General features: G+C 39.0%; 1 protein-coding gene across 1 annotated transcript in view; it reads left to right on the forward strand.

Annotated features, from left to right (window-relative positions):
* The window catches only part of THSD7B (thrombospondin type 1 domain containing 7B), a 219,498-nt gene that overhangs the window by 69,574 nt on the left and 123,572 nt on the right, over positions 1-26,352 (forward strand). Inside the window, exons 10-11 of the mRNA XM_067298639.1 lie at positions 6,708-6,840; positions 7,921-8,024. Of these exons, the coding sequence (XP_067154740.1) occupies positions 6,708-6,840; positions 7,921-8,024 (237 nt within the window). The remainder of the gene's footprint in view (positions 1-6,707; positions 6,841-7,920; positions 8,025-26,352) is intronic.

Raw genomic sequence — 26,352 nt, forward strand, 5'->3', positions numbered from 1 at the left:
AGTTATCAGAATACTTCCCTTTTGTTGGCAGCTTCCTTGCTCTTCAAAGATTCTCAGTGGATGCTCTAGCGTAGTCCTTGTTAGATTTTACAGGGAAATTAGTTGCTTTCTAAAACAGTGAATCCTGTTTTAATTAGCAATTTATTTTTAGACTTTAAATGAGCTGCCTATGAAGAAGTAGAATAAATTACCTGGTAAATTACTTTGTTTATTAAATAATAGTCTACAATTAAAATGAGAAGAAATTAATTATTTAACCTCCTCGGCAGTGTTATCATTTTAATATAATTCTAAATTAAAACTTCTTAGATGGGGGAGTTTGCTTTTTGCTAGATCTGTTATTGATATGGCTGCATTGTAAGATTCTTTTTTTTTTTAATTTGCATTACACAATTAAAAAAAAACCTCAGCATGATAATGAAATTGTGAAAACACTATGCATATGTGAGTTGCTGAGTGTTTTGATTTTTATAGAAAAGTTGTATTTAATGAAAACAATATACAGATGGTGAATTACTAAGCAGATCAAGCAGGAGCAGGTATTGCATGGCAAATGTAAAATTAAATGCGTACCAGCGTAAGATCAGAGCTTAGGCAAACATGCAGTCTCTAAATCAGGTTTACACAGAACTTTACCTGTTAAGCTGTTTGTAGTTTATCTGAGCAAATGCATCCAACTTTACTATCTAACGGTAAAAAAGCTGACATTTCCCCTACATTTAAATGTCATCAGACAACAGGCTGTCTTCTGGCAAAGGATTATCTCACCTCAGAAGTGTAGACAGCAGTGAACTCAGGGCAGTAACAGATGGATGGACAACATAATTCACAAAAGAAGTGCAATTGATTCAAACACCTGTTGGTGAGTCAGGAACAGGGAGGTTGTTACAAGTTATTGATTCTCTGCCATTTCGGATACTTAAAGGTGACAACTGTCTACCACACTCTCCTGTAATATATCTATTTTAATTGGTCTTTGAGGATGAACTGAGACAAGAATCAAAGAATCAAAATACAAGTTTCAGAATATGAAATGGTTTGAGTGTGCAGCAGGTAGGTTTTCTCCATCACCTGCAAACCCAGTGGTGAAGGTGTGCTGGGGCAGTAACTGTTTTCGGCATGGGTGACGTTCTCTCTGATCTGTCAACATAGATATAAAATGGGGAGGTTAAAAAGAGGTCACCAACCTAAACAAATCACAATGAATACCATTTTTCATCTCCTTCCTGAAAATAGATTGTTCCTATAAGTTTTGAGTAAAGCGACAGTATCTGTATGGATCACTCTTATCTAAAGCTGGGAATATCTATACATATATTTTTCAGCTGACTTTTATTAGTAAGAAAGGGTGTGCATGTATTTAATTACTAAGAAAATATGTGAAGATTATTTATAAACCCATTGATTTCTGATTTTCTGCAGTTGAATGTTTGGGGAAGCTGGAGGCTGTATGAAACGGTGGTGGTAGTTGTGTGTACAGGATGTATGCAAGCTCCCTTTCTCTGTGCTGTGTTGGTGCTCCAGCAGCACCTCTCCTCTTCCAGGCGCTGCTGGTCTGCAATGCAGGCCAGCGATTTCAGTGTTATTTAATTCTGTAAATAAGTTTACATGAAATGTTAGGCTGTAACTATCCAATTTATTTCCCCCATGACTTAAATCAGTTTTGAAATGAGTTGGGGCAGAAGTAGATAAAATTTATGGCGTAGCCATGGTAAATAATTCTAGTGACCTTTACTTTGTGTCGGACAGTTTCTGTCAAGGATCTGCCTATTTCTGTTCTCATAAAAACTCACCCAGAGTTCGCCAGGTTTAAAGACTTAGGCCTTCAAAAGGTCTGTCCCCACAAAAGTACTGGAGATGACTTTGATTTTGGTGCCTAAAATCTTTAGGGTCGACCCTGATCATGCGTGTGCTCACAAATCCTGTGCTGCCTGGCCTGTGCATGTCCCCTCCAGTCAAGAGCAAAAAGGCTGAAGCTGGATGCTTCTTGTAAAAGCTTCCCCAGCTATTCTGGCAAGATGAAGCCAGGCTTTATGGTAGTGAACAAGTTTGTCCCTCTTCTGGCAATGGTGATTCATCTTTCAGAGCCCTGGGCAGTGTTCCCCAGGGCAAGCTGTGGGAGTCAAATGCAGAGGAAGCCAAAGTGCGAGAGCAAATGAGGAATACAGAGAATGGATCGATAGAAGGAGTCATATGAGTCTGTGTGTAAGGAGAAGTTGGGGGAATGGAAGAGTTGCTGGATGATGGTGTTTTGTGTTCCCCTGCTTTACAGGTGCCAGGAGGAACAGTCTGTGTGCTCCAGAGCATTGAATTGCCCCATTCATTCGCTGTTGGCAAATATCTGCAAAAGCTTCTGACAAAACCTCTTCATACTCCTTCAGCTCGGTTAGAGAATGGCCTGTTAATGACGACTGTAGCCAAAACAGAGGCCCATGACACCTATAAATTATAAACATGCTGATCAGAATAGAGCTAATATTAGCTTGCCTTGAACCTGAGTATAAAGCATACTGAAATAGTGTAACTAGCAACATTATGCAAGTATTTTGCAGCACTGTGATGGCATAGCCAGACACAATGTTTAAGGATTTTACCTAAGTTATGTGAGCAATATGACCACCAAAAGCAAAGAAAGATAGGTGTAGTTGCATGTAGGAGGCATTCAAGTAACAAAAGTAGCAAGACAGAGAAGATAAACACAAGGGACTGCAAATAGGTAGGACATCCACCCAAAACCAAACCAAGATATCCTGTGAGGGGAGCAGAAGAGGCCTCCCTTTTTAAGAGGGGAGTGATAGCGTAAAAACAGCAGGTGTAAAGGAGGAAAACCAGAGGAGAAAGAAGACAAGGGCATGACTGTAGCCCTCAGTCCAGAAAATATAGCATCGACTCCTTGATGTTGTATCCTCACAGCTGATTTAGGATGCAAGCGTTGAAAACTAACAGTTTTGTATATGTAGTGGTGATTAGTACTGTATAAGATTTAGCCATCAGCAAGAAGTGTGCTCTTAATCAATGACTTAAGTAAAACTTAGTTTTAAACTTTAAAACTGGCCTGATTCGCAAGTTTTCTAAACACTCCTATCACAGCGATCTCCGAGTCCCTAACTGATACCGATATGACAAGCGTGTTCAGTTGCAGCAGCTAGCACAGTGAGTGATGAGTACTGTCAGTAGCCCTGTAGACTCAAATGGCATAGGCCTGTGTAGTCTAAATTTCTCTGTCCTTCTGTCCCTGTGATGGCATATTGGCATTTCCTTGAAGAAAGGAAGGGAGATGACTTTTAAAATCCTAAAAAATAGCCTGCGCCCCAAACATTCTCAAGTGGCATTATCAAAGTTGCAAAGTCAAGGACATAGGAGTTAAGGTTGTCTTGAGATCATGGGGTTTGATCTTTCAGGAGGGCAAGCAGTCATAGCCATACTTGAAATCAGCTGAAGTTGAGCTTTAAACATACAGTACAACATAATGCTAACACTCTGGAAAATCAGACTATAACAATCTCAAATGATATATAAAAACTATGTTCATTAACATTTGTGATGAAGGCTGTAGAAAAGCCAATGAGGAAATTCAATTTTGAAAATGGGGTTTGAGTAATGTGCAGTAGATGTTGAGGATAATTTAGTTTCTTGAGGTGGAGAAAATTGCTATGGGAAGCTCATTTAGATTTGGTACTGATTAATAGGAAGGAAATGGCTAAGATTCTAATAGTGGAAGATAATTTGAATGAAAATCATCTCAAAGCGATAGAGTTCACAATTCTTAGGAGAAGGAAAGAATGGCAATATCATCAAGACAGATTTAAAAAAGACAGACTTCAACAAACTCGGAGAATTGGTAGCTATACCTCGTGGGAATATGCTCTGTGCAAAAGGGGTGTAGAAAATCTGTGAGCTACCAAGAAAGACTGTTCTAAGGTCTGAAGCCTGATTGTGCAGTTATGCTGCTTCCCATCTTGAAACTATTTCAATAGTAGATAGGGCCGGTAACACAGGTGAACAAATGTATGTAGGCCTGTATAGGACTCGCACGTTCAGGCTTCCAACTGTGAAGAGAGAAAAATCAAACACAGCTAGCACAACCCTGTTTTTATCTTTTCTCATCATCAGAATTGTTCAGAATCCTGATTCCTTTTTGATTTTCAAGTTGTTTCACAAAACTGAGAAACAAGAATGTAACAAAAGATGGGTTTACAGGAGTGCCTAAAAATATAGGATAAAAATCAAGAATGCAAAATAAGTTATGGGAGGATATTAGATAACAAGAATTCCATAAATAGAGTAGAAGTAAGAGGAAGCTAAACAAAATGTATGTCCATTACTTAATGAGAAATGGGGGAAGCTCAACACGGAGAATGCTGACATTGTTTCAGTCTGCAGCCAGGAAGGGAATGGACTAAAGAATATATATTTCAATAAATTAGGTGTTTCCATGTCAGTAGGTCTGCATGAATAGAAAAGGAAGTAATAAAGTAATGCCAGAGCATTTAATGACTGTCTTCTGAGATAGAAATTGATAGGTCCTAAGGGACTAAACAAAACTCAGTAATATAAAAAACAGAAAAAGAAAGATAAAGAAAATTATAGACTAGAGATCTTAACTTCATTATGTAGAAAAAAACAAGAAAACTATTAGTCAAGTTATAAACATCTTAAGAATATGAAGATGATAAACTGGCCAATATGGATTTGTTGAGAACAAAAAAACTGCCCAGTGAGTTCAGCCCAATCTCTTCTTTTGACAGCATAGGTGGTCTAATGAGTATGAAGAAAGTGGTAGATTTTTGACACATGAAACTGGAAAATGTGCCAAGAGGGGTTGTATAGAAAACTGTTCTTGGCCCCATTCTATTTGATATTTGTCTTAACAACTTCAGTGCTTGAATAATAACATTTGGGGATGATACAAAGCTGAAAAAGGTAGCAGATGCAGTAGACTACATATTAAATGATGTTGAAATCTTTGAGAAATTGCTCAAAATATGTCTTGGGAAGGAAAAATCAATTGCACAAAATGGGAAGTAAAGACATCAGTACTGTCTCAGGGACCTCTGGAGATATAATGGACTACAAAATGAATGAAAGTCAACAAATTGAAATGGTAAAACTCATATGGTTTTAAATGGGCTTGTCATATGTAAGGCATTGAAGGTATTACTATACTTTGCACTGGTGAGGCCATAGGTGGGATTCCTTGGGCCCTGTATTTTAAGACAGTCACTGTTGAAAGATGGTTGAAGTAGGAACTGTGAAGAACTGGTTTTGCTTAGTCTAGAAAAGGGAAGACTTAAGCTGGATATAAGCCCTTTGCTTTTTATAAAGGCTGTTCAGCAGTAGATAGTGATCACATATTTTTCCATGTCTAGTGAAGTAAGATAAAAAGGGATCTGCTAAATTTACTGGAGCGATGATTTGAGTTAGATTTCAGGAAAAAGTTCTCTGTGAGGCTTTACAAGCACTGGAATAGGCATCCAAAGGGAGATTGTAGGAAGCTGTAGTAGCTGTTGTGTCTGTGGCTGTTGAAGAACCAGGAGGGGAATTGCCCTGGGCTTGCTGATCCTATTGCCAGAGAGGAGCTGGCGTGGGCATCCTCCTGATGAGTTACCTCCCAGGTCCCAAGTTCCTTTGCAGTGATCTCAGTCTTAGCACTGGTGTGAACAAAGGCTTGCTTAACTGACAGTTTTGGAGGTGACCACTTTTATTGGACTTGTACCATCTGTTCACGGTGTGAATTTTCCCAAGTTTTCCTTCTACTATGACACACTGTAATCTTGCTACTGCAGCTTTGGCCTTATCTTGAGCTACAAAAATAATATTCATACAATTTGGCTATTTTACACACCGTTTTCCTCTCTTGGACAAAGTAGATTTGATGACGTCCAATATTATAAGGCATGTTTTCCTGGTCTGTAATTATTTATGTAGTTCTATCAAGATCCCTTTTCAGTATTCTAGCATCTGTTTTTGAAGTGTGAATAGAGTACGAGTAAGAGTACTGCTGCCATACATAGCAGTTATACCAGCTCTGTCTCCACTTCTTACCCCTTATGCAGCCAAGGACCCCTTTTGTTTTAGCTATGGAATGACATTGGTGGTATATCTTTTCCTTGTCACTCCTGCTGTGTTCCAGTATGTGGCGTGCTCTGTTGTAGACTGTGAACTGTGTTTCTGGATGGATTGACCTTGCATTAGACTGATGTTAAGTTTAGAATTACCCTCTGTTGTTTCAATGCCCCTCTTATGAGGAAGTTATCATTTATAATTTCTAGACTCTCTAAAAGATGGGTTGCTGGCAGCAGCCTGAGACCACCAGAATATGTTCTCAAGAACAAAATCTTTCATGATAAGTTCTTTTTTCCTATTCATTATAGATAGTTGCTTAAGTCTTTGCTCATACTTATTTTCTTGTCTGATTCGATGTTCTGTAAAAAAACCTTTTTTTTTTCGTCTTTTTTCTTCTTTTTCTCTGAGACTCTTGATTTATAAACCTTCCAGGTGCACTTCTGCTGAACTATTTGTAATTCTGAAGCAGGCAGTGGTATCTTTTGATACAAAGTACTGTTTCCCCCACTTCTTTGGATAGTGCCAGAGGGCTCATGATTTCAAAATATAAATGTAATGCAAGGCATTTTTTAACCAAGACAGCTAGATCACTCGCTCAGGGTGCCAACTGTGTGGCAGGCAAATTTCTGTTTGTTTTGCAGGCAATGCCACAGCAATAAAGCAGTCTCGATACAGGATAATCATTCAGAATGCTGCCAATGGGGGACAAGCCTGCCCGGACACCTTGTATGAAGAAAGGGAATGTGAAGATATTCCCATCTGTCCAGTGTATAGGTAAAAAGAATTAGCTTCAAACCAATTTCTTGCCAGTGGGTTTCTGATTCTCTAGAAATTAATCTTATGGGATCATCCTGTACAGCTTTTACCTGAAAATAACACACATCTGGAAAATGCAGGGTTAGAAACAAATAAGTGTGTGAATAATAAACCCCTTGTAAAATGCGTAGCACAAGCAAGTACAGTTTAAATTGGAGATTTCAGTAGATCTGGCATCATCAAAACAAGCACCAATAAACACACCTTCTAAAAACAGTAACCTCTGGGTTTGAAGTGTTTAAGGAAAGTATTACTGGGAACTCCTCCCTGAATATATGTAAAAATCAATGTAATCTATTTTGGGACCACAGGCACTCAACTGCCTTTATCATAATTGTATGCATATTGCAGAAACCTTGTCTTTTCTCCAGGCTCTCTCATTCCAGTGAATAATATGCACTTTAAAAATTTCTGATTAGACAAATAGTACAATAGGGCAATTTCTCACCACTCTTCATTAAAATTCTATGACCCATCTGTTACACAATGTTAGTAAATAGAAATGTATTATATCTTTCTGTATAAACCTTCAACCCACACATCCTTTAGGACATGGTCTCAAAGCACAGCACAAAACTGGATGTGGTGACAAAACAGCAGTCTTAATAACATTCAGCTCTGCATAGCTCTATGGAAAACTGTTTTCCTCTGTTCTTGAATACCACATATCATAACGTAGAAGGCAGATTATGTAAAGCATCAACTGTATTAGAAGGGGCTTGCTGGAGAGCCTGATTGCAAAGCCCACCAAAGCTGTTTCTTCTTTATTTTATGTGACTTTGAAGTATGCCCTACAAAAATGAGAAAAGACACCATGGTTGGAGGATGAGTGTGGTTTTCTAGAGGTTAAACCTTGAATCCGAGTATCAGTTGACACTGCTTATTTCAGGTGTAATTATAACTTTTTAAAACTATTTTTCCTTAAGTTTCTGCAGTATCTCATCATTTGTAACTCAGCTTTCTGAAGTTTTTGCTTGCACATATTAGCTGTCTTTCAGTTTTCACCACTTTAATAATTAACCTTTTTTCTTCTAACAGGTGGAAGACCCATCGATGGAGTCACTGTGTATTGGTGCCAGATTCAGTGAGACAGGGTATACTGGGACATAATGAGGCCTGCGGACATGGTTTACAATCAAGAGGTAAAATTTCTCCATGCAACCTCCAAGTATTTAAGGTGATGATGGATCACATTTAAGTAGGGTCTTTGCTCTTTCACAATAGCTGATTTAGAAACAAAGTGACTAAAGTACTTCAACTATCAAGTGAAGTGTTCTGGGAAGTGGTCCTGTTGTACTGTTTTGCTGCTGTTCTGGAAGTTAAAGCTCCGTGATACCATGGATATTATGCTTGGACTATAGGAAGGAATACATGCTTGATATGCAGTTGTCATTACAGTAATCTGTTGTTCCTGACTAAAGATGAAGCACGTGGGTTTTGAAAGAACTGCCTATAGGCTGATATGGAGTAATCTGTGGTTGCTGCTACAAAATGAAAAGGGAAATTTTCTCACAATTTTAAATTTTACTAGTAATTTTCTTGAGGCCAGATTTGCCTTAAGACTATTTGAGAAGTTCAGTGTGGGTAAAGGCTTTGGACTCCTGCCTTTTGTGTGATTAAGCGCTTGGAAAATTGTCTGAACAAAAGTGTTAAGAAGAATTTCACTATTGAGAGTATGAGATCAGAGTCTGTACTGATTCCAGCAGATGGCTTAGAGATTTGACTGTTGTCAGTCTGCAGGGAAATCCAATAAAACCTTTAACAAAAGGTTATTTTTATTGAAAAAAATTACTATACAGGTATGTTAGCTAAAGAAACTTGACATAATAATTTACTCCTTCACAAGGTTAGAACCTGTTCTTTAAAGATGAACTGAATTTGTTACATAATCTGGAAACAAAGGAAAAGAAAGAAAAGCCCTGACAGTATGTGGGCTGTATCTGAAAGAAAAAAATGTTTCAGACTAATGCTCAAAAGAGGAAATATCTTTCACTAGGTTTTGACCACAGTCCTTTCCACAAGGTTTTCAAAGAGAGCTCTGTAAATTGTCCTCAAATTTATTCCTGCTTCTGCATGTGAAGATAATCTTTATGCTCCAGTAGATGCATGAACTTTGTATTAATAATATTCTGACAGAATTTTAAGAGTAATGGAAGAGTATCATGCTTATTTTTGCTCTGTGAAGAGCTCTTCAGCTCTCAACTCTTCAAATAGAGGGGTATTTGCTGTTTTGGGGAAAATCATGGGAAAGTAATCTGATAGCATGGTGGGTTTAAGCAAAAATTATTTCAGCACCAGGTTCGCTATTTAACTGTAATTTTCATAATAGCTCTGGTTTTCATAATGATATGATATGATAGAACCAATCTACTGGTTATTATTAAGGATGAATGGGGTTTCAGGAAGATGAATTCTCGGGTGAAATCAATGTATGAAGATTTTCAAGACATTTCCTGCAAACTAGGGGAGCAAACTCCATGGAGAAACCAGCTGAAACCAAGCTGCTAGCTCTGGTCATGCTGCTTCTGAAAAAAAAGTTGCTAGATTTGCAGTGAGTCTGTATCTTATCGATAAAAGTGGTTAGTAAGGGAAACTTTTAGAAAGCTGCTGCTTCTACTTCCCCTTGCAACTAGTTGAAGTCTTCAAGAGCAGCTAGTGTGTGAGAAGGGGAAATGTGCCACCATATTGTCAGTGAGCAGCCATTCAGCCAAGGATGCCGTGTGCTTACACACCTTGGAGAAGCTTTCCAGTTCGTAGACCTTGACACTTCAGGACTTGTGATCTTGTCATTCTTCACCATGAAGGGGGTCATTGGAGATTTTTGAACTAACATGTGAGGTGAGGCTGAGGGAGCTGGATTTGTTCAGCCTGGAGAAGAGAAGGCCATGGGGGATCTTACTGTTGCTTCAAGTGTGGGGTGGAGGGATGTTCATAGAGAAGATGGAGCCAGACTTTTCTCAGAGGTACACAGTGAAATAACAAAAGATAACACTTGATCACAGTTGTAATGAGGTAAACTCCCAGATTGCCCACAGAGACTGTAGATTCCTTGGAAATACTCAACACTCAACTGAATAGTGCCCTGAGTCACCTTTTCTACTGTTGAAATCAGTTCTGCTTTGAGCAGGCATCGGACCTCCGGAGGTGCTTTCCAGCTGAAATATATGTTGTATGATTCTGTGAGTCTATGGAAATCCTTTACAGGAAACTGTCCCATCAGTGTAAGGACTCCAGGTGTTATAAAACCATATATATATATATTTCTTTTCCTGCAATATTCAGGCTTCCTATGCATGAGTTTGCATTCCAGATACCACCACCACTCCAGACAGTAATTGACTTGCACAGTAATTGGTGTGCACGGTGTGTCAGCCTGTTTAGCCAGTAAGTGCTTATTCTCCAAAGAGCATTTGTATGAATTTGCACAATTTCTTTTTTTCCATGTAACAGCAATTATCCTTTTACCACTGCAGATAATCAGTCTCACTGTATCTTAGAGCAACCATTTTTAGATTTTTTTTTTTCCTTTTGCTGACCATACCATGTCATGTAAATAAGAGGATTTCAGTTTTCAATGACTGTCATATCTGGCCAATTATATGGGCATTAAATTCATACCGGTTATTTCTAAAGTATGTATGTGTGCGTATGTGTGCATATATTTAGAACTATGATTCTGTTGAGGGAAAACAAATCTGAAATGGCTTTCAAGCTTTATTCTTTCTCTAGGATAGATTTTTGAGACCCTACTTTATGGTAACTTGCTCCATGAGTACTTTCTCTGAAATTGCATACAGAGGTACCATGTAACATGCTGAAGATACCAGAATTTGTCTGTGAATAAGCAGCAGAATAACCAAATAGATGACAGCCCTCTGAAGCTGCAGTTTTCATGGCTTTATCTTGGAATGATATTACGCTGTAATACTAATTACAGCAGCCTTTCATTTTGTACTCAGCTTCAGTGGACTAACGTATGCAGAGAACAATCATACAGGTATGGGAAAAATAGCAGTTAGAGCTTGTTATTTAAACTTCATTAAGGAATGATTTGCAAAAAGCCCCCCAGACGGGGCACTCCAGAATAAAACAAGGTGGGGATATTACTGTTGCTTGGTAGTGACATAGACAACATTTCTAAGAATGAAGAGCTCTACAAGCTTTTTTATTGCTACATAGCTGTCATTTTCCTCGACAAGTGACTAATTTACTAGAAGGTGTCAAGACTGCGAGAAAATTGCTTCTGCTTCAGATGCCCTTCAGTGACTTTAGTATTCACTGATGTTTGTGATGGAGGATCCTCCTGAAATGACCTGTCGCTTCAGTGCCGACATGATCAGCCACCTTAGACATTTACATTTTGGGGGAAAAATGTCTTGCTCATTACAAGGTATTGTTAACATTTAATTAGTGAATGGAAAGCCTGTTTTAAGCAAGTGTCTTTGAAGGCTGTTTCAAAAGCTATGGGATGAAATAAATAGACATGTATTACAGACCAGACTGCTGTAATGAGGCTCCACTTTTAAAAAGTAGTCTTGGAAATACACTGACAACATAGTTATGAAAAAGTAGTTACTTTCCAGAAGCAGAGAGAAGCTGTGGCAATGGAACCCGTCATGTCTTTTTTCTTCTGCTCTTGCCACATCTTGACTGTGATTCATTTTGGGGATTTGACTGTGTTTCCCCCCATTAACATAGACCTTGTGTTCATCTTGGAGCTGTAACTCTCCATTGCAAGTATAGGGAGTGCTGTGACACAAAGCAGCAAATATTCTTAGAGAATGATTTATTGATTTTATGTACAGGAAAACAACAATAAAGCCACCAATGCAGTGATGAGAAACTACTTCCTCCGCTTGGGAGAAGTGCGCTCTCCCTTGCTCACCTGAGGGCGTAGGGTGGATCAATACTGAATAGTGGTGCTGTGCATCTCAGTATATGTTGTTTGTATGCTGTAGGATCAGGCCATGTACACTCTGTTTCTTTCCTTCTTTAACCAGGTTGTAAATTCATACCACATGGAATTTGCTAAGATAGTTGGGGTTAAATATGATCCATTTCAGTGAAAAAGTTGATATATGAATTGGCAGTAAAAAAGTAGGTTCAAGGAAGCACCAAATTCAGGGAATTTAAGACTTCTGTCTCTTTCATTGGAGGTTTCTGGCTCTAGCTTGGAGCTTTTTTGATAGCTGTAGGAATATGGCAGATGAAACTGGTTTTAGACTGAGATGAAGATCAGACACTTACCATTATGAGGAAAAAAAAATCCTAACAGTCTGCCATGTGAGTTTTCTGAGTGTGTTTAAACCTGAGGATTGTTCAAGTAAAATCTTATGTAAAGTATAAACAGAAGCGCTCTTGCAAGCGTAGTTTTTTAATAAATTAGTGACATAAATTAACGTTTGTTCCATACTCAAAAAGATGAAAGAGTGAATTCTAGTGTTGTCTGTGAACACTGCGTTTACAAATATATTTCAAACAGGCATCCTTTAGATGTATTATCTAATGTATTTTCAAGCTGTAACACAGTAATGGCCATATAAGTTACTATTGTTTCTACTGAAATTGTTTTATAGTAACCTACATGTAATGAGATGTGCCATCAAAAAAACATCACGGTAAATAGTTAGCCAGCACTTCTTATTGCCTGTTATGTATGTGGTTAATGTAATTGCTGATTAGCTAAATAAGCAGATACATTCATTGTAATTTCAGTTGTGTGATACTGCAGAAAGCTTTTGCACAGAAATACCAATTTTGAGAGTTACGTACTGGAATTGCTTTATAATTTACAGGTTGGAGTCAATGTGGTAACCCAAAGTTTGTATTGAATGCATGTATGATAGTAAATGTGGCAAAAACCCAGCCTCGTTCTGTTAGATGGTGGTATTTTAGGAGCAGTATTTGATAGTACAATCCTGTGTGTAAGTCTGTCCAGCTGACAGTAGCGTACCTGTCGTCAGTAGCTCCCTCTAATATTAGTGTTAATCAGAATAGGTGTCACAGTCCTATCAGAGTGATGCTGAGGACTCCCTGGGTTTGTCAGTGCTTCTTGCTGGAAGTCTACTGGTAATGCTGGCCTGGGGACCGACTCCGAATCGGAGGTGGTGGGGACACGAGCGACGCTGGGGTTCGGAAGCTCAGCGAGCTGAACTTGAACGGTCCCTGGCACCGGCGTAGTCATGGAGGCTCCAAACGTCACCGTTGCCTTGAGTTGTGAACAGCTTATTTCTGCTGTGTGCATTTTGTGAAGCCCTGATCATATGGCTTAATTTGAAGTATGGCTGTCTAGGAGACACTTGCCTGTCAGGTGCTGGCTGTGATAGCAAAGATAGAAGATAGTAGCTGCGGGGAAAAATAATAGTTCGAGTAAGGACAGGAGCGGAGTCCTGTTTGTGCTGTGTTTGACAGGAAGATTTGTGAAGCGAGGTCTGTCTGTCATGTGGATCGACGTTTTGAGGGTGGCCTTTTCTAGACTGAGAGCCTTAGTCCAAATGCACTTGCGTGCGTGACGTAACATTTCCTTCCCATTGCCGTTACAGGAGTCACGTACATCTGTGACTTAGCAGACACTATCTATGCAGCCATTCTAGAGAATATTATAAATTCACAAGCTTGGCGTTATCTGTATTTTTGTTTTCTTGTCACTGATAATGCAATTTTTAGCTTGTAAACACATGGAGGGAAATAAAGTGATAAGAAACAACCAAAACATAATCGATTTACTATTCTTTGTTCTTGATAATCTAATTTCTCTCTGTGGCAAGAGAGGGGGCTGGAGGGTAAGCAGCAAGGTACATGGAAAGCAGTACAGATAATATTCCTCTGACTTTAGGAAGAAATGGAATGCAGGCCCACGTGATAGTCTCCCGTGTGTAATAGGAAAGTATGTTCTGGAGGAATATGGGATAAAGTGGTTGTGCGACTTGTAGAAAAAACACACGCAAAGCTCCTTTATCAGTTGTTTGCTGTCAGTCTGGAAGGCCGCCTCAGATGGCTTCCCACGGGGCACATTCCCTTGGTTCCCTTCAATGTTTGCACTAGCAATATGGGTAATGAAACAGCACATCTGTAGCACATCTGCATAACTGCAAATTGCAGATTGTGAATACTTTGAAAGGCAGGATAAAGATTCAAGTTGGATAATCAGACAATGCTCTGACTTCATAAGAGTGAAATTTTCATTAAAGATGGTAATAAAAAATGTGCAGCACTTGCACTGTGTACAAAACTGGGCAGTAGTACTGCAGAGCTGAGTCTAGAATTAAGACTTATAGCTTATGAGTTAGTAGCGTTATACTATTGCAAAAAATGCAAATCATAAAATCATGTATTTCTTAAATTTTCTTTCTGACCTCATCTTTCTTTCTTCACTGTCAGAATGTCTGTATATTTCTCTACCTTTTTGCTGCTTTGTAAAAATATCATCCCAGTTATCACAGGAAATCAATCTTCCTTTCCCTTCAATATTTAATTTTCCTCTCCTTACTGAAATCATGGTGAGTAAGTCCTCATATATATTGCCTTTATTCCTTGAGATTCACCTATGCATGTAAATAAAGCAAGTGAGCCACTGGCAGGAAAAATATTAATGAAATTTCAACAATAAAAGGCTGAAAATATAACTTAAATAAGTATAGATGTATCTGTTTTGGTGCACAATAATTCATTAATAATGGCAAACCTAATTACACAGCTTAAGCCAATATGGGATGCAAAACATAAGTAACTATATAAACCAAGAAAGGAGGATCATGGTATCATGTCATGTAGTTATCCTGATGAACTGCATGGTTTTATGCATCCCTAGTAATTCCGGCTGGGAAACTGTATATTTTCCTTGAAGCACAGCCACATGGTTATTAATTTGTTCATGAAATTTAAGTAGAACCTCTTGGATATGTTGGGCTTAAAGAGGTGAGAGAAGAGGACTAATGTAGTATTCCAGTAGAGTACATTTAGGAACAGAAACCAACACTTGTTTGATTAATGGATTACAATTTTTTATAGTTGTATGTTTAAGAAAATATGACTAAGTCTTTTTCTTATGCTGTGATTGCAACAATCTGAAATTATAATGAAAGGCTGTTCAGGTTGATCTGAGATACTGACAAATCCATCTCCAAAAGTGCCAGTACTGGTGATTTGATAATATTTTCATGAAGCATAAAGACTCTGCATTGTCACTAATTTAAAATGATGTTTAAGAAAAAGTATATTTATATTCGTGAACAGCTCAAATACTCTCTCAGTGGAGTTCTGTGCTCATATAAGTAGACACTGGTAAGCAAAAGAAGGAACATTATTTGTTCATGTTTTTCTAATCTCCTTTCATCCAATTAGGAGGGAATTTTAGGAATTACAGACTGCGAGTCAGTAGCATTATTCTATTAAAAAATGAAAATCGTAAAATCGTGTATTTCTTAAATTTTCTTTCTGACCTCCTAATTCCTAAAACAGATTCTTCTGATTCCTGAACTAGAGTATTTAGAACAGGTAATCTTTCCTTTTATTCTTGTTCCATGATGCTTTTTGCTACTGTAAATAAAGACAAACAATTTAGGTCAAATAAAAACTTCAGAACTTTGTCTTTAGTAATATCAATTCCTTGTTTACCAACAGATTCAGAATATATTAGAAAAAGTTTTCAAAATACACAAATTTCATTCAGAAAAACAAATAGGATATTTAGGAGTCTAAGATCTGGTGAATATCAGTGAATGATTTAAAATCACTTGTGAACCTAATGAAAATGTACCCTTGATTTCACATGTAAAACTTGTTTTCAGTCTTGATGAAATATGTATATCTGTGCACAGGAATTTTTATGTTGAGAGATTCATCACTAGAGTATGGATGTTTTATTATATGAGTTTGGATTGTTTGGCTCTAATTTGTATTAGTTTACATGTAGGCTTTGATCTTTAAAATATTTCCCAAAGCCTGGGTTTAACTTTGGGTTTGATAATAGATTAGTTTCATGCAAAAATATATGGTAATGTTTTACAAAGATGGAAAACAAGGAAAAATTGAGGAGGAGGAGAAAAAGAATATAAAATCTCCTGTTTGGAAAGCCATCACATATATGTGCTAAGTCTTTCCGGTATTCGTGGAAGAAGGAGGGCATCCCCTGGCAGATGGACAAACAGTGGGGTTTATTCAAGTTTTGGAAAACTAGAGCTGATCAGGAGCAGAAGATGGTAACAGGCAGATGAGGCAATGTGAAATGTGGCAGATAAATAACTGAGGATTTTGTGGCTGCCTTTGACTTTCATGCAGTTTAATTTATGAAAACTAAAGTCATCTCCTCCTATAGAAATCATCCCAGGCCAATTTCCTGAAACCTGACAGCACAGCATGTGTATGCAGGTATGGGCATCGCGGTACTGGAATCTGAAGCTGGATAATGATTTGGGGGTTGGAAATAGTCCTCATGTCATATTGCATCCCACTGATCTCCACATAATGTGTTCCTGTAGACCAATTTTTCTTTACTTGGGTCTTAGTTGATAGGACAAGGGGAAGAAAGATTGATACTGATTTCCAGTGACAGGTTGTTCACAAAAGAATGATAGTGGACTCCCTGGCTTTTTTCCTGAGAAATGTCAGCAGACATCACAAGCCAGACACTTAAAACAGTGCTGCTATATTCCAGTCTGGGCCCAGACCAGCTTCCACCTCAAGTATATCAGCTGTAAGAGTATTTCATAAGCAGTAAGAGAGTTGGCATGACCTTACTTTATAGTGGCTAACTAATAGCAGGAGAGACTCCAACTCATTTCTGTCACTGTAGCCTTATGTTAGCAACGTAATAATTGAGGAGACTCTTAAGGGAATTTGTCCTGACATTACTTGGTACAGTGCAACATTTTATCCAAAGGCAATTCAGTAATCTGTAGTCTTCCTGTAAGATAAAGATGATGAAGACTACATCAGATAAATTACATATGTTTGATTTCCTTCAAAAACAGGACAATATATTCTACTCTATACAAGGAAACAAGAAGCTTTTCTAGCTTAGCTATATACTGTTCCTATCTGATAATCAAAACAGGAATACCTTCATCTTAGTACCACACACAGCATTTATTTTCTGGAAAAAAAAAAAAAAAAAAAAAGGTCTTGATCAAGTAGAAAAGCTTTTGAAGCCAGAAGGCATAAACACTGAGAATGTATATTACAAGCATGTACGAGTAGAGGGATTGTTAAAAAATCAAGATAATGAGAAGTAAAGCAAAGGAACATCAAAGCTTTCCAGGCTATGTTTTTCTGCCTTGATTAGGAGGAAGGAGGGAAGAGAGGGAGGGAAGAAGGCTTTAGATCAATAGGAAATGGCCCCATCACCTCAAAGTCAAAGGCAGCAGAGCTTTACCATCCAAATGTGCACAATTTACAAGAATTGCTAGGGCATCTCAATCATAAAAGTCCCAGATGATCTGACAGTACTCACACCATATTTAACAGGTACACAGAGAGCCTCAAGATCATCTTATCTGAAGGAAACTCCTCTTCAAATGTAGGGGTAGATAGATTTTCATTTTGTCTTTCATCCTCTGATTAAGTTCAGCTCTCTTTGGTCCTCCTAAGATTTCTTTCATCTAGTGTGTAGTCTGTATGATCTAAGCAGCTATGTGTGGTGAGTCATTTTGGGGGTCCTTTTTTAAATGATGGATTGTCATTAAACAGAGAGTATAGTAGATGAAAGTGGTCCAAGGAGAACCAAACTGTGCTGAGACTTACTCAGGCGGATGAAAGACATAATGAGGTAGGTAATGAAGAGCAATCTCCCTCTCAGACTGAAGACAGGCCCTTCCAATTACGACTTTTTATAGCACCAGCTTTCAGTGATTTAAAATCCTAGTTATAAACAGTTGATTCTCGGATTTCTATGACAAGTCTGAAACTCATATGATATGAACAGTAGGCATGGGGGGCATGATCCGTGTTTTGTGCAGAAATCCTTTTTGGGACCACAGATGGATTGTACGTAGACCAGATCACGCAGCCTCGTGCGCTTTTAATCATAAATATGGGAGCCATTTCTTTCTAAAACTCTTTGTGTTTTGTTGTATTATAACCTGAAGCATGAGGGTTTACAACCCTTAATATTTTATATGAACTCATGCAACTGTCAGTGAAACTACCTTTAAAAATGTGATCTTTTCATATTCTTCCTAATCTCTTGCCTGCTGCTGTATCTGGTATCCCTGTGTTCCACGGGTTAACTGTGCCGTGAGTGAACTGTTTTAGTTTCTTGATGCTTTTCAATTTAATTGAATTCTCCTTTGCTCTTGAGACATTTGAGTCTAATTTGATCATCTTTTCTGTTTATTTTATCTTTCATGTCCCTCTTATTCACCTTCCTGAGCTGAAAACAGCCCCATTCAGTACAGATACAAATCCACTTTTGCTTTTATAAAGTTTTAATTTGCTTCTTGTTATGGTTTTGTTGTTTACAAATCCAAAGATAATTCATGCCAAAGTTGTTTCAATTTATGAGAAAACTGTTAAAAATTCATCAAAGCTGGGCATGAGATCTAGGGTTCTCTGGAAAATGGCTTTAAGGAGAATTTTTCTTCAAAATAGTCCCTCTAAACTGGAGACTTTGAAGCATGACCAACAATGAACAAGTTTATTACAAAGCTTTTAAACTCTTAGTTGTCTGAAAAACATTAGAAATGTTCTTCTCCAAGCCATTAAGAGAATAACCTCTTTTTGGTCCATAATAATCTCAGTCAATTGAAGTACCAAAATATGAGAAATTCCAGAGACGACAAAGATGGGGAGTTTATTCTTGCAGTATGATAGTACCAAAGAGACTTAGTCTGATGCTTGTTTTACCTGAGCAATAGCAGAAGAAGAAATGAACAGTCCTGGTTTTGAAATGCTGAGCCTGCTTAAACCAGTGAAATATTAGAGGAGTCAGTTCTTGGAGAAAAAAGAGCACGAAATGATGGTGAAATGAAACACAGGGATGTTGTTAGGAAATGCCCAATTTGATTCATAGCAGATATTGTTCATTGTCACATTGCTGAGCTTTGGCCTGCCTTTGGAGAAGCTTGGTAAAAGTTGCATTTTGCGCTTTGCCTTATTCTGCATTAGTTAGAAAACACTTGTTCTTATTGGATATTTTTGAGTTAAGTTTCTTAAGTAATTAGATACTACTACTCTACATGAATGTTAGCATTGTAAATAACAGAGAGCTCATCTCTGTGGCTTACTGTAATCTTCAGGCACAAGATTGTGCCTGATGTGTGACATGTCACAAAGATGCAAAATGAATTCTGACGTCATGTTCGTTAAATCTGAACTTGTATATTTATGTTATTCCAACAGCTTCATGTCTGCAGTTGAGGCTTTAGAGAAGAGTTTTCAATTGCAGAATGAACGAATAAGCTTGGCTCAAACTGCCTTTCAAAAATCCCACAACCGTACTTTAGAAGGGGTGCACTAGAGTGACAGTATGGTGACTGGAGGTGATGAAGCTACTTATGAAGTGCTTGTACTTGCAAGACTACTTTGAGCAACTGTGAAATGGTTCCTATTGCCTACGTTTGCTTTCCATGTCCAGCAGTGCTCTTTTCTGTTTGCACTACTGAAAATGTTTATGTCACTATGTTCTGGTTGGCCTGGAAAGAGAATTAATTGAAAAATTAAAAATGTCTTTTTTTTCTTTTCCCTTTTTTTTTTAAAGCAACTTTCATGTATTAGGAAGATGACAAATGGTGGTTTCTAATACGTAGAGGATTGTTAGTTATGGGATAGAAGTTTTCTCTAATGTTCAGAAATATTAAAAAATCTGAACAGTGTGTTTACCATTTTCTAAAACAGTCTAATTATTGTAACAGCAATACTTTGAGCACTCTTCCCTTTGGAAACAACTCCCTTCTCCCCTTTCATTAACGGTGTTCTCACTGATTTGTTTCTCAAAAGGCTCAGGAGAAGATTCCATCTTCTTTATGTTATAATAAATCAAGAGAAACTTCATCCAAAAAATTGGAATTCCACTGGAATAAAATTACTATACAAGAAAAAGCCATCTCTGTATTTTGATGGCAATAGATAGTCATGAAAAAAATGTCATCTTCTAACAAAGATTTTTCTAAAGTCAATTTTTTTTCTGGCAGCCCCTGGTTTTGCCTTGTGCATGCAGCATTTGTTAAAGGGTTGCTCATACTGGCTTTGTGAAATCAGGAAAGTTAGGAATTATTTATTCTGATATTTGACAGGCTTTTCCCAAAGTAGACAGGGTATTTTGTAATGTCAAATTTGGATCTTGGATGTGAAGCCTCATAGAAAACCTGACTTCTTACCTCTTTTTTGGTTAATTCTAACATCAGTTCTATTGATCTTTCCTGACGGTTCATAGAAGTTTCAGTCCTGCAATCATGTATTTATTTTCTTTAATATGTGCCCCAGGTGATGGAAATTTCTTCTAGTTATCTCTTTTCTACTGTCTCTTGGATATTAACTTTTTGCATCTTTGTTTTTATCCCAGTCTTTGTGTTGGCAAAGGAAACGCCTGAACTAGAGCTATACTATAGGGAGGAATCTAACCGACCTATTAAAATGTAATAGGCTTATCGAAGGCCAGCCACTTCAGCATTTGTTTAATCCAGGGTGAAGCAGATCAGCGTGTCCTCAGGGGATGTGTTACGTGACAGGGCAGCACACCGAACCACTGCTGTGCGGTAAGAGCACATGAGACGCCATAGCTTGCTGACCAGGAGCCTGCGCTGCTGGCTTATTTTATTCCTGAATTCCCTGGGAGGGCATCTTAATAATATCTACTTACTAACAATGTTTGAGCAAAATCAAGCAGAAATTAGTCTGCGGAACTGAGCAGGTATGTGCAGCCACGAACTCTTGAGAGAGTTTTAGGGATGTAACTCTTCTGTTGCGTTTAACCCCGAAGCGTGTGATTTGGCCGTGATCACGTGTCACTCATCCACAGAGAGCGCCCAAGTGATACAGGCTTAGGGAAAAATATAGAAATCTCTTCATAGCTGTTCTGCTTTTACTTATTTAAACTGAATGAGCTGGCAGTTAGGGCAGAAGAAAGCTCTGCATGGTCCATGCTGGGGCGCTTGTCTCGTGGTAGTGGCAAATCAGACCTACCACGCTTGTGAGACGTCGCTTTGACTGGTGGGTGCTTTTTCGATACACCTCTGAAATGATCAGTTAACGGAGCACATAAAAATCATTGTCTGCAGGATGGATTGGTTTTGCACAGGGGCTTGGTTGCTGGTGAGGTTACGTGTGAATAAACCTCCAAACACACAAAGTACGTTGGTGCTTTAAAATAAATAGCTATCTTCAGTGCTTAGTTTCACGGAATATAAATTTTCATGTAATCTAAGCACATCTGTTCATAATAATTAACTTCTGTGGCACGTGAAAAGAAAAGCTACATCAGCTGTACAGTGTGATGAGATGTATAGCTTTGTATCTGTTCATCACAGTGATTAATTGTAGCGTTTATCGGAAAATGGCTACTTTTTATTCTTTCTTGTTTTTAGATCATGTATCTTGCCTTTTCCTTTAGCTTATTTAAATGTAAATACCTTGCAAATCCAGGGTGAAAGCATAAACTTACCAATTTTAAGTTCTTTGATGAAACTGGACAAAAAACGTCTCTCTTAAATTGTCTTATCTGAAGACTTTGAAAGATGCCTGTCCTTCCTAGTTATGTGGATTTCACAGGTGAGTGTAGATATTACAGTAACCATGAAAGAAATTTAGAAGAATTATGGAATTCCTTTTGGGCCTGAGGGCCAGTATTTCCAAGGGGGTAACATATTAATAATGAACATTTTAGCAGTTTGCAGGTGGTCCTGTGGCTTTGCAAGTATTAAATACTTACTGTGAGAGAAATAATAACCTGATGTGTTTCCAGAAATTAAATATACTTAATTCCTAGGCTTTAGCTTAGTCAAGCTTGAGTGTGCATGTTGTGGAATGTAAGCACAAAAGTGGTGGGTATGCGAGTACAGCTATCAATTAGAGCTTAGCCCGCAAGTAATTTCATCATGGGAGCCAAATGATGCTATTGTGCCGTTGTATTTTCTCCCAGTGCAGTTGTCATCTTATTCCATTACTTGAAAACAAGTTAATACTTGTTGTGCAGATTATTCCTGCTCTTACAATATTACTGTGTTTGGAAGTCTCTACTTGACTTTCTTTCTTTCATTTTTTACAAGGTGATTTAGCACTTGCCAGTGCAATGCTATGGATTAAGTAATAGGCTTTCACGCACAGCACCTCTGCAGCCAGCAGTAAAAATCATGGTATTTTCTTGAGCGGAAGCTCCACCTTTAACTTTTGCCTGGACGTGTTACCAGCAGCAAATAATGACTACTGAACAAGAGCATCGAGGTGCGGAGTTAATCTGTCAGCCCTGCAGACGCAGTGTGCTGATGCACTGTGGGGTGTGAAGAAGCCCAGACTGGGGGGTAGGAAGGGGAGCAAGTGCAAAAAACCAAAGCCCTCAAAAACCTGTGGCTGACCTACTTTTTTTTCCTCCTCCTGTGGAGATAAAGATGAAGGTCAGCCGTAGTTTTTCCACGGGTGTGGAGTTTGTACAGTAAGAATGGTGGAAGCAAAAGAAATGATGTTTGGAGAGCATTTATTGAGCAAAAGTCTAGAAATCAGGTGAACCTGCGGGTTGCTATGAAGAAAATTTAGCATACTATTTAAAAAAACTTTTGAAGTTGCTCAAATCGTATTGAATAACAGATAAACAAATGCTTTTTTGAAATCTCACTATGACTGGTGTAAATTCCTTGATTGAATTATACTGCAAACAGAATACTATAAGGAAAAATGTCTTCACCAGTTACTTTTTTTTTTTTTTTTTTTTTTTACAAGTTTCTTATTAAAAATTCAATGCCAGGATTTTCTCAGAAGATAAACTAGACTCAACAAAGAAGTTAATGTAAAAATAAGCTGTTGCAATGGCATAAATGAGCAGATAAAATAAGCAAATAAGCAATTTGCAGATAGAGTCAACACTCCATGAAATGTTTATAAAGGTAATATTTAAGATCTCATAAAATCAAATTGTGTTCAGATACAATGACAAAAGTCAGTAATAAAGCAGCAGTGAATCAGGCCCAGAGAGAATCGTAAAGCAGAAAGCTGGATTCCGTTTCAGAGCTTTCTTAGCGCTAAGCATACTATATTTTTTTTATGGAAACTCCACCCAATCTTTGCTTACCCAGTTATTCATTGTTAAAGTGTATGCATATGAATCAAACTGCTGAAGGTGTGTGTTTTTTGATGCAGTGGAATTTAATTATTAAAAAAGGCATTTGGATGTCATTTAGGCTTCACGGTGCTGAGCATTTTTAGGATTCTGTCCTCAAGGAAACAAGGTATTTCCTATTGCGTGTTAATTTATATAATGTATGTAATCCCAAACTGTATGGTCTTATCCTCCTTTACAGTGCAAGTGCAGCAGCTCTGCTGCTTTTGGAGTGTCCTGAAAGTGGGGCATCAGGTTCGTTAATGCAAATATGGACTGGACCTGGGTCAGACCCTATAGAATCCGACACGCTAATTATTCCATCTGAATTGTGAACCATTAATAACCACTGTCTGAATACAGCCTTCCTGCCAGTTTTTCTTCCACTCTGTACTTATTTTGATAAGATATAGCCTGAGTACAGTAAAATTGTGACCGTCAAAAGCCATTCTGAAATGCAGTTACATAGCACTCTTTCTTTGTTTTCTTTTTCCAGAACCCATTATTTATTGCAGAAAGCAAGTTGATGCATTTAACATTTTTGTTGTCTGTTATTGCTTTTCTTTTTATCTGCTGAATAATTGTTTCTTCCAGTATTTCTGTGCAAATCAAAATTAAGCTGATGGACCTATATTTCCATGTCCATCACCTTAAAAAGAAAATAAGATTGTTATAAAGACAGGCAGAGTGTTTTTCTTTTCCCAGTCTTCTGATAACTTGCACTCCCTGCTGCTCTCTCAAAGATGCTCATTTCTGACACTTCATCGCCCAGTTCTTTAAGCATCCTAAAATGAGGATTTGTTGGGATAGCCAATTTCAAAATAGCCAGCTTATCCTTGACAGCTCTTTCCCCTTCAGAGGCCTGAGAGCTTTGCTTTAAACCTCTTTGTTTTAGTTATTAATTGCAGTTCTTCCTGGACTGTAGCTGATGTGCATAGTGAAGTGCAAGGCAAACTTCACTTGGGTCTGTTATTTTGGGAGGGGGTTGGCGGTGCCTTGCTTTACTGCCCTTGCAGAATGGCCCATCGTTGCCTTTCGTGCCCTCGGCTGGCTGCATCTCATCGTGTGCCTTGCTGATTTTTGCATGCTTGGGCTGTAATATCCTATAAATCCTTAGGAGCTCGACCTAGTTTCCACCTTTCTTGTTTGAGGTCAGTGAAGAGCTTTCGATTTAGCTCAGCTGGTCCCTTACACTGCTGCTGATCCCCACCGTGGTAATGTTTCCTCTGTAACAGGACGACTTTCACTTCTGTCGTTTGTCTTTTCCTTATGAACCGCAGCTGTCTTCGATCTCCTCCTCCTCCTCCCAGCCCGGCCTTCCAGGACACCTTGCTTGCCTTTTATGCAAACGTAGCTGTAGGAACGTGTTAGTCCTCCTGCCCATCCCAGCTGTTGTCACCGGTGTCATTTGACAGCCGTTCTCGTTCAGGCTCCCGTCGCCCTCCGTGTTCTCCCTCGTTCCTCCTCGCTGGTTAGCCTCTAGCTGAGCAGGGTGTTTACTCTGGTTCCCCCCCACCACCACCAAACCCGACCAAATTCCCCGGCTGAGCGGGGGCACTTGCTGTGCTGTCCGGCGTTCCTCTTGCGGTGGTGCGGTGGGTCCTGCCGCTTGCTCGCAGCCGCTCTCGGCCCGTCCGAGCTCCTGGTGCCGGAGCAGCAGCAGCTGCCGTGCAGGCCGGCAGCTGCAGCCAGTCCATCAGCCTCTGCAGACACAGCTCGTGGTTGGGGTAAATCGTGTGCCCCTCTTCCTGCGGGTCTTGCCCGAAGAGCTGCACTCCTTTACCTTACTGTCCCAATCAGGTGAATTCACCTGTCAAGTCTTGACTACAGCAGCGTTTCACTCAAAAGCATATGTTAACGTGATAACTCTGTAAAAATCTTCAATCTGTTTAATTTTAAGGCTTTGTTGGGTAAATATGGTTGTATTTTGAAACCTCAAATAAATATCTTTGCTGAAGTGTAATGTAAACATACAGCCTTTCCTTCAGGTAAGTATCTTCTGCTGGAAAAGGAGAAAAAAAACAACCAATATACGTCCTGGAAAAGGCTGGTGCAGGACGGAAGCAGGGTGATATTTAAGCTGAAGTGCCCCCCCTTCGCCCCAGCTGGCGGTCTGGAGAGGAGCCAGTGGGGCCTGCAGAAGAGCTGGACGCACAGAGCGGCCGTCAGCCGTGTAGTGGGTCAGGAGCGACGCTTCCGCAGTGGGAGCTGCCTCCGGCAACGCTGGCACATGAGGCAGCCTTTCTGCGGAGGGGGAAGGCAGCTCCCATTGCTTGCTTGCTTGCTGTCTGTAAGTCACTTTGGTGGTGGGGGAAAAAGTTCTATACTGGTAGCTGTTGACTGTGGTTTGCTATTTATTTAGTGTTTTTGTAGGTGTAGCAAATGCTGTGTTGATGAAGGGTGGTCTGGAAGGGGATTACACAGATATGCTTGCTTGAAGTTGTTCCCGAAGGGTCCCACCACAGCAAGCGTCATGGAAAATATGTTAGACTTTGTGTTAAACATATATGATAAGAAAGGTGGATAAACATTTGAAATATAGAGAGTTAAACATTTTCTTTCTTCTTCAGTATCTTTACTCATTCTTTTGCCATGGTAAGACTGTTAATCGCATCTTTTAATTTAAATGTATCAAGAGTCTTTATCTCCAGTGTATGCTTATTTTTTCTAAAACAAATTTATACAGGAGTGTGAAAAGGGCTTCTGTTATCTTGGACGACTTAGAATACAAGAATCTCTGCAAAAAATTGTATGAATCTCTGCTTTTTTGCTTGTTTACTGTCTGCGAAAGCTCTGGGCTTGTCTTGTCAGGACTCCTGGTTTATTGGTAGAAGACGCATCAGTAGTGGCAACTCATCTTCTTGTTCTCTCTGTTAGAAAAACTTGCTGTATTTATTAAGATGAATAGGGGAAAAAACCTCTTCTGCTTAAAGTTTTTACGAGCATAGATGAGGGCATTTGCTGCCCTTCTCCCCAGTTCTCTCTCCTGCCCAGGAGAGAATCCGTTTTATTTGAGATTGAAATCTCTGGTGGACTTTCGGCTCTGTAAAGCAGACCCGAGCCGACCCCGCCGTGTGAGAGCCGGAGTCGGGTTGCCCCGTGGCGCGAGGAGGGCGAAGGAGGCCCGTTTCCCCGTGCTCGCTCCTTGAGTCGGCGCTTGCCCCGGTGCAAACGGAAGGGAAACAAGATCTGACCGAGATGGGCGATGTCGGTTTTGCGCGCTTTGA

The sequence above is a fragment of the Apteryx mantelli genome, chromosome 6 (genome assembly GCF_036417845.1).
Source record: "Apteryx mantelli isolate bAptMan1 chromosome 6, bAptMan1.hap1, whole genome shotgun sequence".
NCBI classification, from domain to species: Eukaryota; Metazoa; Chordata; class Aves; order Apterygiformes; family Apterygidae; genus Apteryx; species Apteryx mantelli.